Source organism: Nycticebus coucang, chromosome 3, assembly GCF_027406575.1.
Source record: "Nycticebus coucang isolate mNycCou1 chromosome 3, mNycCou1.pri, whole genome shotgun sequence".
In the NCBI taxonomy this organism is placed as follows: Eukaryota; Metazoa; Chordata; class Mammalia; order Primates; family Lorisidae; genus Nycticebus; species Nycticebus coucang.
In genome coordinates, this window is record NC_069782.1 from 55,667,221 (window position 1) to 55,680,756 (window position 13,536).

General features: G+C 44.0%; 1 protein-coding gene across 1 annotated transcript in view; it reads right to left on the bottom strand.

The window, feature by feature from the left end:
• The window catches only part of LOC128580935 (Y-box-binding protein 1-like), a 38,117-nt gene extending 28,702 nt beyond the window's left edge, over positions 1–9,415 (bottom strand). Inside the window, 3 exon segments of the mRNA XM_053583417.1 lie at positions 4,461–4,659; positions 8,370–8,599; positions 9,260–9,415. Coding sequence (XP_053439392.1) covers positions 4,461–4,659; positions 8,370–8,599; positions 9,260–9,415 — 585 coding nt within the window.
• Between the last annotated feature and the right edge of the window lie 4,121 nt (positions 9,416–13,536).

Consider the following 13,536-nt stretch of genomic DNA (forward strand, 5'->3'; position numbering starts at 1 on the left):
CTCTCTCCCTCTCCCCACCCCTGTGGAAGTAGAGAGTGTCTCTCTCTCCCCCCACCCCTGTGGAAGTAGATAGTCTCTCTCTCTCCCCACCCCGGTGGAAGTAGATAGTGTTTCTCTCTTCCCCCCCACCCCGTGGAAGTAGATAGTGTGTGTCTCTCTCTCTCCCCACCCCTGTGGAAGTAGATAGTGTCTCTCTCTCTCTCTCCCCACCCCTGTGGAAGTAGAGAGTGTCTCTCTCTCCCCCCACCCCTGTGGAAGTAGATAGTGTTTCTCTCTTCCCCCCCACCCCTTGGAAGTAGATAGTGTGTGTCTCTCTCTCTCCCCACCCCTGTGGAAGTAGATAGTGTCTCTCTCTCTCTCTCCCCACCCCTGTGGAAGTAGAGAGTATCTCTCTCTCCCCCCACCCCTGTGGAAGTAGATAGTCTCTCTCTCTCCCCACCCCGGTGGAAGTAGATAGTGTTTCTCTCTTCCCCCCCACCCCGTGGAAGTAGATAGTGTGTGTCTCTCTCTCTCCCCACCCCTGTGGAAGTAGATAGTGTCTCTCTCACTCTCCCCCCACCCCTGTGGAAGTAGATAGTTTCTCTCTCTCTCTCTCCCCTCCCCTGTGGAAGTATATAGTGTCTCTCTCTCTTCCCCGCCCCCCCCCCCGTGGAAGTGATAGTGTCTCTCTCTCTCTCCCCCCACCCCTGTGGAAGTAGATAGTGTCTCTCTCTCTCTCTCTTTCTCCCCACCCCTGTGGAAGTAGATAGTCTCTCTCTCTCTCCTTCTCTCTCTCCACACCCCTGTGGAAGTACAGAGTGTCTCTCTCTCCCCCCCATGGAAGTAGATAGTGTCTCTCTCTCTCTCTCCCCAACCCTGTGGAAGTACTCATAACAATCTTAGGACGTAGCTACTACTACTCTCCCCATTCTCCAGGTAGGAAACTGAGGCACAGAGGGGTAAGAAACTTCCCTGGGCTGTGCAGAGAATAAGTGGTGCAAATGGAATTTGAACCCAGGTAGTCTGGATATAGATGCAAAGGGCTACACACTTCCCCTTTCCAATCTAGCCTAGGACTGCTGGCACCTAGCCAGAGAAGGGGCTCCAGCAGAGAGAAAATTTGGAGCAAGTTCTACTTGCTCCAGTTTCCCTAAGTAAGACACTTAGGGAACTGTGTGACTGGTTCAATATCAGGCCCAATGTCTGCAGTGTTTTCTGATCCCGCCGGTAAAGGGGCAGAGTTAATTTTACAAGGAAAGGTGAGAGGCCCTCAGGACCCCTCTGTGAGGTGGACATTATTACAGCTATTCCTCCTCTCAGGTGACAACTCAGAAGAGTTCACTAAGCTGCCTAAGGCCACGCACTTAAAAGACACAAAAGAGGGGTCAAACGTGCATCCTCACTCTCTCCAGTTCTCATCTTGGCTTGTCAGAGGTCTCCTTGGTAAACAGCCCAGGCCATTGCCTGGTGTGAAAGTCCCCCAGGAGGAAGCACTGGGGTTTGAGGGTTTCCACTCAGTCTTTCAGGTTCCAGGAGCCGTGTGCTGTTGGCAAACGACCTTTTAGGCAACTGGTGTAACTGAGCTAATGGGCTAAGGGATAAGGTGTTAATGCAATATTGGATTTCCCTAATTCATAACCCATTCCTTTATTCCTTTACTCACAGCTGCTATTCTTCCTTCTCTTTGTTATAAACCTTTGGAAGGGACGTTGGAATCCCCACAGAGCTGGTCAGGACTGCAGGCAGCCATACTAGTCAGCAAGTGCCCCCTCAGTCCACTCCATCCAGCTGGGGGAGGGTTACACAGGTCAGAAGCAGAGGGCTATTTTTACCACCAGGCCATGGAGCTGCGTTCATTGTTAAGTTAATTTTACCAGATGGGGTGATGCACAACCCACCCCCATCAGGCTCTTAGAGATTATAGAATAAGGTTGTATAACATGGTTAGGCTTTGCTTAGGAATTATCCCTGCTTCCAGCACTTGCAGTTGTGACCCTAATCCTAGGACCTTGCCTCAGGTAGGCCAGGAAAAACCTTAGAGGTGATGTGGAGGGGAAAGAAGAAACTATAGTGCTCACCCACCCTTCCTTGGCAGGCATGACACAGCCACCCCAGCATCTTCCCAGCCCTGTCCCAGGTCTGCCACAAGAGCAGAGGACAGCCTGGTGGGGACTGTCCTGCAGTCTCACTCATGGAAGGGAGCACGCATGGGGGGGGCGAGCCAGCCCTGCAACCTTCCATCTCTTCGGTGTCCAACAGCCGTGTCTTAATTGCCAGCTCCACTTCCCCACCAGGAAGAAAGTGAGGTGAGAGATCTCTCCTCCTCCGAGATCTCTCTGGTCATTGTTGGCCATTGAGGGCTGTGCAGTGGGTTGAAGAAACGACAGCTGGCCATCCAAATCCACACAATAGCTTCTCTTCTGGTTTCTTCATGGCATGCCTTCCACTGAACAAATCCTAGTCCAGAATTGGTATCCAGTCCTGTCAAGACTCACTGTCACTCATGGGGACAATCAGTATCTGTCTTACTGGCCAGCTGTGTTCAGGGCCCTCCCACCAGGGAGTCTGCCCGACAGCTCTCAGCAGTGTCTGCCTGCTCATAGTGGCCTCAGGTGCCTGAAAGGGTGCCGTGGGAAGAGTCCTGGAGTCCACCTGCCTCTGCACGGCTGTGGCGCCTGCATGTCCCTTGAGGGGCATGTGTTGTTTGAGAATAGATGCCAGTCACTTTCTGAACCTGGGAGGGGACTCTCCTAAGGGTCATCCACACATCTGACTGTGATGCACTCTTCAAACTTCCCCAGGACTATAGGCACCCACCACGGCACCCAGATATTTTTTGTTGCAGTTGTCATTGTTGTTTAGCTGGCCCAGGCTGGGTTTGAACATGCCACCTTCCATGTATATGCTATGGGCGCCGAGCCGATTTCATCCCATTTTGTAGGTTGTCTATTTACTCTTTTGATTTTTTGTTTTGCAGAAACTTTTTAGTTTAATTGTGTCAATTTTGTCTTTTTGTTTATATTGCATTTGCTTTTGTGGTTTTGGTCATAATTTTTTTGCTTAGACCAATGTTTAAATGTCTCAGTTTTTCCTAGGGTTTTTTTCCTAGGATTTTTATGATTTCAGGTCTTCCATTTAAGTCTTGAATCTATCTTAGTTAAGTTTTGTATGTGGTGAAAGGCTGGGATGCTGTCTCACTCTTCTGAGTGTCGCTGTCCAGTTTCCAGCACCATTTATTGTAAAGGGGTGTCCTTCCTCCATCACATGTTCTTGTCAACTTCATATTCTTCTTTGTAAAGTATCTCAGGAATGGAAAAAATATATATCCAACGTACTCAATACTACTGTGAAACCAATTCATAATCACTCACACTTGCATATGAAAAATGAAACACAACTATAACCTAGGATGAAGGAGGGAAGGGAAGGGAGGGGAGGAGGGAGGTGGGTCTATAGAGGGAGGGTTAGTAGGGGCTCACACCTATGGAGCATATTGCAAGTACAAATTGGATCTATCAGGTGTAGAACACAAATGTCTTAATGCTGTAATTGGGTAAATGAGGTGAAAGCTATGTTGATTAGTAGGATGTAAGCACTCCAATTTGTAAAAAATAATCAACATATCAAATCATATCAAATCAACATATCATATCAAATCATATCAACATATCAAATATGGCATAAATGTATTTATGATCTATGTACAAATGACTTCATAAAAAATAATAATAATATTAAAAACGATCAGTTGGCTGTAAGAATGTGGCTTTATTTCTGTGTTCTCTGTTCTGTTTCATTCACCTATGTGTCTATTTTTATAGCCCGTCAGTATAATTTGAAGCCAGGCAAAGTTCTCTCTCCAACTTTGTTCTTTTTGCTTAGTGTTGCTTTGGCTATTCAAGGTCTTTTTTTTTTTTTTGGTTCTATATGATCAAAGAAGATAAAAAAAAATCAGTTTGATGGGCTAAACTACATGCTGTTTTCCCAATATTTGTGAAAGAATTGAATAATAGGAAAGCCCCTGTGTTTGGAGTTTTACTGGCTTGTGGACACTAGCCAACGCCCTGGCCATGGGGTCACAGAGAAGGGCAGTAAGACCAGTCTTTGAAGGGATGCATGTATGGGCATGGAGATTTCTCCCCACAACAAGCAATCAATTAGTTCTGCAGAGCACACACTCGATTTTGATACTGTCTACTTGGAGACAGCCTCAGAAACCGTAAGTTGAGGGTTCAGTTCCACCAACTGCCTGCTACTTCCCACCACTCCCTCATTTGGGCCTCTGGAACTTCTGGCCACCCGGCTTCATGAACCCCTTGTTGGGTTCCGATTTATTTGCTGGAAAGACTTACTGAACTCAGGGAGACACATTTTCTGGTTTATTTTAAAGGATATTACAAATAACACAGACGGGACACATGTGGGGCGAGGTGTGGGGAGGTGCACGGAGCTTCCATTCCTTCCCTGGACATACCACCTACCCGTGTCCACCGTCTGGAAGTGCTCCAAACCCTGTCCTCTTGAGTGTTTAAGGAGGCTCCATTACCCAGGTTTGCTGTGTGACTGGCCATCAGAGAGTAGCTCCAATTCCAGCCCTTCTCCCTGCCCCGGAAGTGAGAAGGATGCTGGAAGTCTCTCTTCTCCCGTCCTGCCTCTGTCTTTCTGGTGACCAGCCCCATCCTGAAGTGACATAGGGACTGCCAACCATTAACCAATTATTATATCAGCACACAGAACACCATCACTTTGGAGATCCTAAGGACTTCAGGAGTTTTATCCCAAGGAGAGGGTGAAAGACCAAAATATGTTTTACAGTATCACAGTCCCTGAAGCAGCAGTGCCTGAAATGTTCTGTGTCACATGAAACCATAGCAAAAAGGGAGAAAGGAGGGAAGTTTCTATGTTCAGTAAAGTTTAGGAAACATTTGATTGATCAAACTTGCCAGGTAGGTTTCCTAACCACAGGACTTCACAGAGCCTTCAATGCATGGATGCACTGTGAGAACGCGCCAGGAAGAAGCTATTTTACTCTAACGTTCTTTTTTTTTTTTTTTTTCTTGGCAAGATGTCATATGGGAACCATGTTCTACAAAGTACATTTTAAAATAGGCTACTCTAGAGATTTGAAGAGGCTGAATATGTGGCCTAAGAATTGCTTTTGTGTCACTATGGGTCTCCATACAAAATCAGAACACACAGAATGGGAAATTCAACCTACTTGAGTTTAGATTTTTATTATCAGGATTGGTCAGAACCACAAAAATTAGATGCTGACATGGCAGCATTGTGCCGCTGCAGTTTCTTCCTTGCTGCTTGTGTTGTATGTGTGTGGGATATTCGCAAATACCCCAGTGTTTCGTAGACCTCAGTGTCCTAAGTTATCTTTCTGCTGTTATGTTTCCTACATTGACTCTCTGCAAGAAATATGTTTAAGTTTTAATTTGAGCTAGGCACTTCTTAATTTTTTAAAATAAATGATCTAATATATTTGCAAAGCTGGGCCAGTTGACTACCTGTTAGGTTTCTATGACAATAATATAAGATGAGGCATACAAATGCTTGCTATTGTTTTAATCGTATGAAAGTGCTAATGTGAATTCAAGTTACTTCAAACTTAAGACTGCAGGGGTTTCTATGGTCAACCATAAATCAGAAGCTCCATGCCTGGACATCTCTTTGGCTTTGGGCCTGTTGGGCCTCTCAGCAGCAGCATGCCATGGGGCTGAGCTGAGGTGGCTTCTCCACACCAGGTGGAAGCCTGTTCTGGTCCCGTTGTTTTGTTCTCCTTATGTGCATAGCTGGTCTTTCCACCTGGAGTTCACATCCCTGTGGGTCCAAAGACCATGAACTTTCGCAGCCCTCTGTATCATCTTTGTATTATTCTGTTGCAATTGTCTGTTGCTGTTATGATAGTTTTATTGCCAAACTTAGCTCCTTATGACAATGATAGTTTCATTAAACGTGATAGTCCCTGTAAATCAGGAATTTAGAAAGGGCTTGGTAGGGTGGCTCTGCTTAGGGTCTAGGCAGATGGTGGCTGTTGCTGAGAGAGTGGGGCTGGAGCCTGGAGCAGCAGGGGGCTGGTGTGGTTTCTGTCAATCTTCACCAATTCCCGGGGCTTCTCCAGTAGTCTCTCTACATGGACTAGTGTGAGTCTCGGCATGCAAACTCAGAACAATAACATGGTTTACAAAGCAGCTGAAATTGTCAGAAGAGAGAATTCAAATAAGTGAAGCAGAAGCCGTAGCACCACAGGGGTTTCTTTTTTTCTTTTTTTTTTTTATTAAATCATAACTGTATACACTGATATGATCATGGGCATCATACACTCGCTTCATAAACCATTTGACACATTTTTATCACAGTGGTTAACATAGCCTTTCTGGCGTTATCTCAGTTACTGTGCCAAAACATTTACATTCTACATTCACGTGGCTTCCACCTCACTCTGTTGGTCGCAAAAGCAACTTACTTTCCAGAAAGGGGGAATATAGACCACACCTCCTACTAGTAGTATTAAAGTTGCATTTTAAGAAGGGCATGTGAGATGGGAGTTAATTTTGTGGTCAGTTTGGAAAATGCAATCTGCCACACCATCAGAATTTTTGGCGTGATGCTTTGCAAAAGGCAGCTGCTTAGTAATGTCTGTCATGTGAATGAAATAAAAGCAGTCTGCCTGAGGCTGTCTTCTGAGTGAAAGGCTCAGCCAGCACATTTTAAAAGTAGTTAAAAAGCAATGTGGTGACAGAAGCCTCTGACCCATCTTCTGATATTTTCTCTGCCTATTCTATGAGGCTGTCACACAATTTTGATCTTCCCAATTAGCATCATCTCTGTAGCTGCCCTTGGTGGCATCATGTGCTCACTGTGGAGGAGTCTGTGTCCTTTTATGCTTGATCTATTTGCAGTGGATATTGAGAATAAGCTGATCTCTATCCTTAAACCTGCTCCACATCCTCAAACTTTCCCCAGAATCCTGTAGACCATGCTAATAGGTAGTCACATGTGTTAATTGTAGTTTTCATCAGCTCTGGAAAAGACAAATACTTCTCTAGAGATGGAAAAGTGATTTATGACCCCAGTGCAATCCCATTTTGGCATAAAGATAGACAGCAGTGATGTTTACCCAACTAACTGGAAGAAAGCACTCAGTCAAAGAAGTATCTTTAAATAGACAAAATCCCTCTACTCAGAATAGATTCACAGGATTTTTGGCAATAGAAGAGTCTTGGAGATTCTCAGCAAACAATTTTAGTTAAGGAAGAAGAAATGAAATTCTCCGATGTGGCTGAATCTGCACGGCATGTCAGGGCTGCTCTGTCTAATGTCATCTGTAAGTTCCTCTAATAATGACAAAAATAACTCAATGCTAAAAAACCACTAACATATAATCAAGGAAGAAAATTTAAATTATGAAAACCATGTCAAGTGTTTTTCCTGGATTTTTTTCAGCTAGATCTTGATGATATTCTAAAAAAGCAATTCAAAAGTGGTCTACAGCAGTAAACATTATGTAAGGAAAGGGCTCTATGAAACCTGTAGCTAAAATAATATTGACAGATGTGTTCACTATGAGACTCCTGGGTACCTTTAGTAAGCTAATATTTACTGTGAATATTTTTAAAAGTATAGTCAAGGCCAGGTATGGTGGCTCACACCTGTAATGCTAGTTCTCTGGGAGGCCAAGGCAGGAGGATCACTTTAGTTCAGGAGTTTGAGACCAGCCTGGGCAAGACTGAGACCCCATCTCTACTAAAAACAGAAAAACTAGCCAGGTATAGTAGTGGGTACCTGTAGTCCCAGCTCCCCAGAAGGCTGAGGCAGGAGAAGGCTTGAGCCCAAAAGTTTGAGGTTGCTGTGAGCCAGGCTGAGGCCACAGCACTCTAGCCTGGGCAGCAGAGGGAGACTTTGTTTCAAAAGGAAGAAAAAAGGATAGTCAAGGAGGTACTGAAAGGACTGAGTTAACTTCATTTTGTTAAAACTAACTCCATTTTGTCTCACAGCCTTCACTGACCCCACTTTGCCTCACAGCCTTCAATTTACAGCTGCATACCAAAGATGATAGGCAACCAGCTTGCATACTAAAGATGATAGGCAACCTGCTTCCTCCCCCACCTAACCAATCCAGAAGCGCCCCCTTTGTTTCAAGCTGTGCACGCCCACCCGCTGCGCGGGACCATAAAAACTCTCTGCTCCAGAGCTCAGGGCTCCTGGCACAGATCCCTTGTAGCGGAGACCCCAGGAGTCCAAGTTTGAACTTGCAATAAAACGGCTTTTTTTCGCTTTTGTATCGGACTCGGCTTCCTGGTGGTCTTTGTGGGGGATTTCAAGATCTGGGCACAACATTTGGTGCGTTGGCCGGGAACCCACCGCCCCCCCCTCCCCCCCACCCCTTGTGGACCCTGATCCGAAAAGCCGCTGTGTGGTAAGTGTCTGTCTGTCTTGTCTGCCTTGTCTGTCGTGGTTGTTTTTGGAAGTCTGGAATCTGTAAAGTCGGCATAAAGTCAAGGCGGACATGCTGGAGGCTGCCGGCTAGGGGTGCTGAGAAGACGTTCCGGCACCCCCCTCCCGCCCCCTCCGAGATGTGGAACCCTCGGGCATGGTGTGGCTTGTAGTTTTTCTGGGTGGACAAAGCAGCATGGTCAGAGACTGTCGTCCTATTGTTTCTGTTGGCCTGGATTTGTATGTCTTCAGTGTGTATGTCTCTTGTATTACATTGGAATTTTACTGTGGCTGAACTCAGAGATCAAAATTTGGGACTTGCGGTAGAAAAAAAGAGAGCTAAACTGATTACTTTTTGCAGGACATTCAATGTTGGCCGGCCTCCAGAGGAAACTTTTCATCTCCCCCTCCCTGACTGAAAGTACTTCCCGGTTCTTGCAGTGCAGGAGAGTTTCCTAAGTCCCCTAACCCTTCTGCACCGCTTTACTCCATTTTGCAGGATATTGCACACTTTGCCCTCCTTTGTATCACCCCTCACTGAACGTCTGCCCCTGTGCCAGTGCTCTCCTGAGGGGCGGGCTGCCCCTCCCATGGCGCGACTGCTCCCTCACGCCCTTCGCGTTAACCCTTTATCCTGGCGATGGGGTGGGGACACAGTGAGAGCAAGGGTGGAGGCGGGTCATGCCTTTGGGCTGGGAGGTCTTTTTTTCTCTCCAGGGACCGTTGGGAAATAAATAAATAAATAAATAAAGCCAAGCAAGCGCATGGGGTTGGTGGCCATGTCCCTCTTGAAACACAGACCAAGAAGTCTTAACAGGTGCGCGAGTCAGGGACTCACATGAAAGCCAAGGAAAGAGCCTCCCCCAGCCGCCAGGCGGCTCCAGGATGGCTGAGAAGGCCTGGCCAGGAAAGAGCTCAGGCCCTGCCCTTCACTGGACCGGCCCACCTCCAGAGTGTTACAGCCCCCCTGGCAGCAGCGCTGGCGGATCTCCATGCTTGGATAAAGTTAAGAACCTTTTATTATTGGCCCTTTGCCACTGGTAATTTGTATAAATGGAAAACTATTTTTACAAACTGAATCTTTGTGAAAGGATAAGATTCTTGCCTTTTAAACCTTCTAATTATTAGTGTGGCTGAATGAATGGGTGACTTAATGGTAAACTGGGATCCTGTTTTATAGAAAGTGAGTTTTTTGAGAGTAAGAGAAATTAGACAGAAAAGAGAATGGCATTGTAAAGAAAGAATCTTGTGTGATAAATTTTGTCCTGAAACAGAATGGTTGTGTAAAGAAGTGAAAGGCAGGGCAAAAGTTAAAGAATGTTTAGAAAGTTTGAAGACTGTCCATGAAGGTTAAATTGCTCATAAAAGGGAATTTGTGAAAATGCTTTACATGTGATCCAGTTGACTATGTATTTCCTTTAAAATATTTTGGCTTGTAATTTTATTTGAACAAATGTTTTAAGCCTTTGATATTTGGTAAACCTTCCAAAATCAAAACTCTAAATCTGGGGCTTGGTGCCCGTAGAGCAGTGGTTGCAATGCTGGCCACATGCACTGAGACTGGCGGATTCAAACTTGACCCAGGGCAACAACAACAACTTTAAATTTGGTCTTCTTGAAATATTAAGACCACTGAAAGTCATGAGAAAACAAATTAAACTTGTTTAATTTGTTAAAAATATATGAGAAACATTGTCAAATATAAAATGGTAATTAATTTTATGTGGATTATAGTTATACATGTTCCAGTGTATAAAGCATTGGTCTGTCCTAACATATAAGACATTGATCTGTCCTAACATGTTATCAGTAATAATTTTAATTCATCTAAAAACAGTGTTTTTCTTATAACTGACCAAGTCCAAAGTTTGTCCTAAAAAAGAAAAGAAATATTAAGAGAGGCCAATGAATTCTCTTGAATTCAAATTACTGATGTCTAAAAGCAGATTTTTAAAACTTTCATTAGAAAGATAACATGTCTATAAGTATTGCTAACTTAACTTCAAAAAGAATATAAATCAGTTATGTGGAATAGGACTAGTTTGTATGCTTTTTGTTTGAAATATTGTTGATTCTGTCTGTGTTCTGTTTTTCAGAAGTCGAGAAAATAATTTTCTGTCTTTTGAGCTATTTGTAACTTTTCAAGCAATGTAGGTACTTATAAGCAGAGTTTGAAACATGTATTTTTCTCTTTCCTTGATTTTTCTAGAATTTGAAAGCCATTTGTAAGTATTCTTAATTTCTGACAATACAGTTATTTGCATAAGTTCAATAAGAATCTGTTTTATTTCTATAGAACATAATGAAGGCACTGGTTATTTTACCAAGGCTTTGGCTGGAATAACATTTCCAGAGGTGTCCAGACTGCATTAAGGAATTCAGGTTGACTTTATAAGGCCAATAAAAAAAGCCCTGTGGAAAACTGGCCAGATACCCATCAGTAACATTTCCTTATCTGTAGTAAGTAACGAAGGTCACTTGTGCTTGGAGACCTCAAGAGAAGAAGGATTTAATACAGGTATCTAACAGCATGGATGAAATCTGGGCTCTAAAAGGCTTTCAAAAAGTCCAGCCTGAGATTCCCTACAAAAGCTTCCAGCAAAGTGAATTTTAAGGAAAGAAGAGCCTAGATGGCTAATAATTAATTATTCTTACTGCACTTTATGTAAATAATCAGACCCCGTATATTGAAAGTACAGTTTATTTTGGCAAATAAGTTAGCTCTACTATAATTTGCCTTTAGTAAAGAGAGAAATAGGGGAGAGAAAAATAGTTTAAAAGGAGGAAAAAAAAAAAGGCTGTAGCCCACCCGTGTTAAATTCCAGCCTTGTCTGTGCTGTCAACTCATAAAATAAGACATAACTGTTTTACTAAACTGATCTGTTAAATGGGACTAAGGAACTGGCCAAAAAAAAAAAATATGTATATATATATATATATATATATATATAATTAATCATCCCATGGTTTAGGTTGCTACTCTGGTTTAAATTTGACAATGGGCTAGCCTTTATAACAGAAATAATGCAAATAATAGCTAAAGTTTTGGGTATCACCTGAAAACTATATGTAACTTATAGGCCTCGAAGCTTGGACAGAGTAAAGTACATGAACAGGGCCTTAAGACTCAACAAAAGTTACCCGTTGGCTACAATGGAAAACTTGTGCAGTATTAAATGTTATTTAAAATTTCTTAGTAAATGATATAACTGTAAACACTGCATTCTACTTTGCTGAATCTGCTGTCAGCAAAAGCCAAGTATTCTACTTGTCTGAACTTAAAAGAGGCCATTTTCAGTGTAAGGCTGGCTCTAGAAAGCCAGAAGCTGTTTGCTTTCCAGTGAAAGAGACCAGACATAGAAACAGTATACATGGATTTTTTAAGGAGCTCTGACTCGTGACCTCCAGAAATTCCTGACTGAGGAATCAGAATGTGTGCGGTTCCAATATGTCAATGACCTCCTTTCAGGACACCCTACGCAGGAGGGCTGTGCCCGAGGCATGGACTGTCTTTTATGACATCTAGAGGTATGTGGCTATAAAATGTCTAAGCGGAAGGCCCAGGTCTGCCAGCAGCAAGTACGTTATCTAAGATTTACTGTCCAGCAGGGGTAGAAGTATCTAGGCATGGAACAAAGGCAGGTCATTAATCGCCTCCCTACCTCCTAGAGCCGAAAGCAGGTTCGGGAATTCTTAGGCCCGGTCGGCTTCTGTCATGTTTAGATCCCCAACTTTGCCCTCTTAGCTAAGCCCTTGTATGAGGCAACTAAAAGAGGGAAAGCCCTTGGAGTAGGAAGGAAAACAAGAACATATCTTCTTCTAGCTAAAGATGGGGCTGATAGTTGCACCTGCATTAAAACTGCCAGACTTGGCCAAGCCCTTTACTCTATATGTTTCAGAGAGAAATAAAATGGCCGTGGGTGTGTTAACCCAGCTGGTTGGGGTCTGGCCAAGGCCTGTAGCCTATCTCTCTAGCAGTTAGGTAGAGTGGCAAAAGGATGGTCACCCAGTTTACGGGCTCTAGCTGCTACTGCTCTCCTTGCGCAAGAAGGTAACAAGCTGTGCATTCAAAAGTGACCACACAGATCTGCATGTAGAAACTTACCATTTTGCTATAACATAAATTTGAACCTCTAAGGCTATGAGGCTGTGGGTATGAGTTGATCATTCAGTTGGACAATGAGCCTAGTCAACCACCAGCCACCTGACACATACATTTTGTTGCTAATAATTTTTGCAGATAGCTGATTATGTATTTTACAAGGGTAGATAAATCAGCTATGATTATATTTAGCACTAATTTGCTGGAAACCTTTACCATCAAGGATTAATTAACAATGTATCTTATCCTATACTTACAGAGATGCAGTTTCATTGTTTCCCTGGCAATTCTAAAAGTAGGTTCTCAGGAGGTCTTTCCATGTGCTTTCATATGCCTGAATAATTAGCATGCAATCATTTACAAGGTGCCTCACTAGTTGGTGCTGTGCTGGGAACTACACTGAGATTAATCGAGCATTTCATAATAACACAGACTCCAGTTTCCTGGTCCCCCCAGCATGTTAGCCTGCTGACCTTCACCACGAGAGAGCCGCAGTGTGGCTAGGGTCAACTTCCTGTGTCGTGACCTCAGGAAATAAATTTCCTTGGCTTTATAAGAGCCAAAAAAAAAAAAAAAAAAAAGAAGAAGAAGAAGAAAGAAAAGAAAAGAAAAGAAAAGGAATGAAGGTGGCTCTCCTACCCACCAGGCTTCTGTTCTCACCTTGCCACCCAGATGCCTCCTTTGCCCTCCATTTCTGGTTCTGCAGCTGTTTCTCTAGGGGTAAAAACCTTCAGGAAAATGCCAGAGGGGCACCATGGAGACAGATAAGGAGGGAGCAGTGAGGAAAAACCGGCACTTCTTCCTTCAGCCGTCACTGCACACCTGAGCGAGGCCCTAGCTGCGACTTCACGGGAAGTCCTCGCCAGCTGGCTCCAGAGTCTAGCGGGACCCATGCTCTCTCTTTGGTGAGCTCCGGAAGGGGAGAAGGTAAGAGACCTTTCATTCCTGAGTGTCCTTCCCACTTTTACTCCTTGGTGTCTTTTTCCAGTCCCTTTACATGCATGGGGAATCCT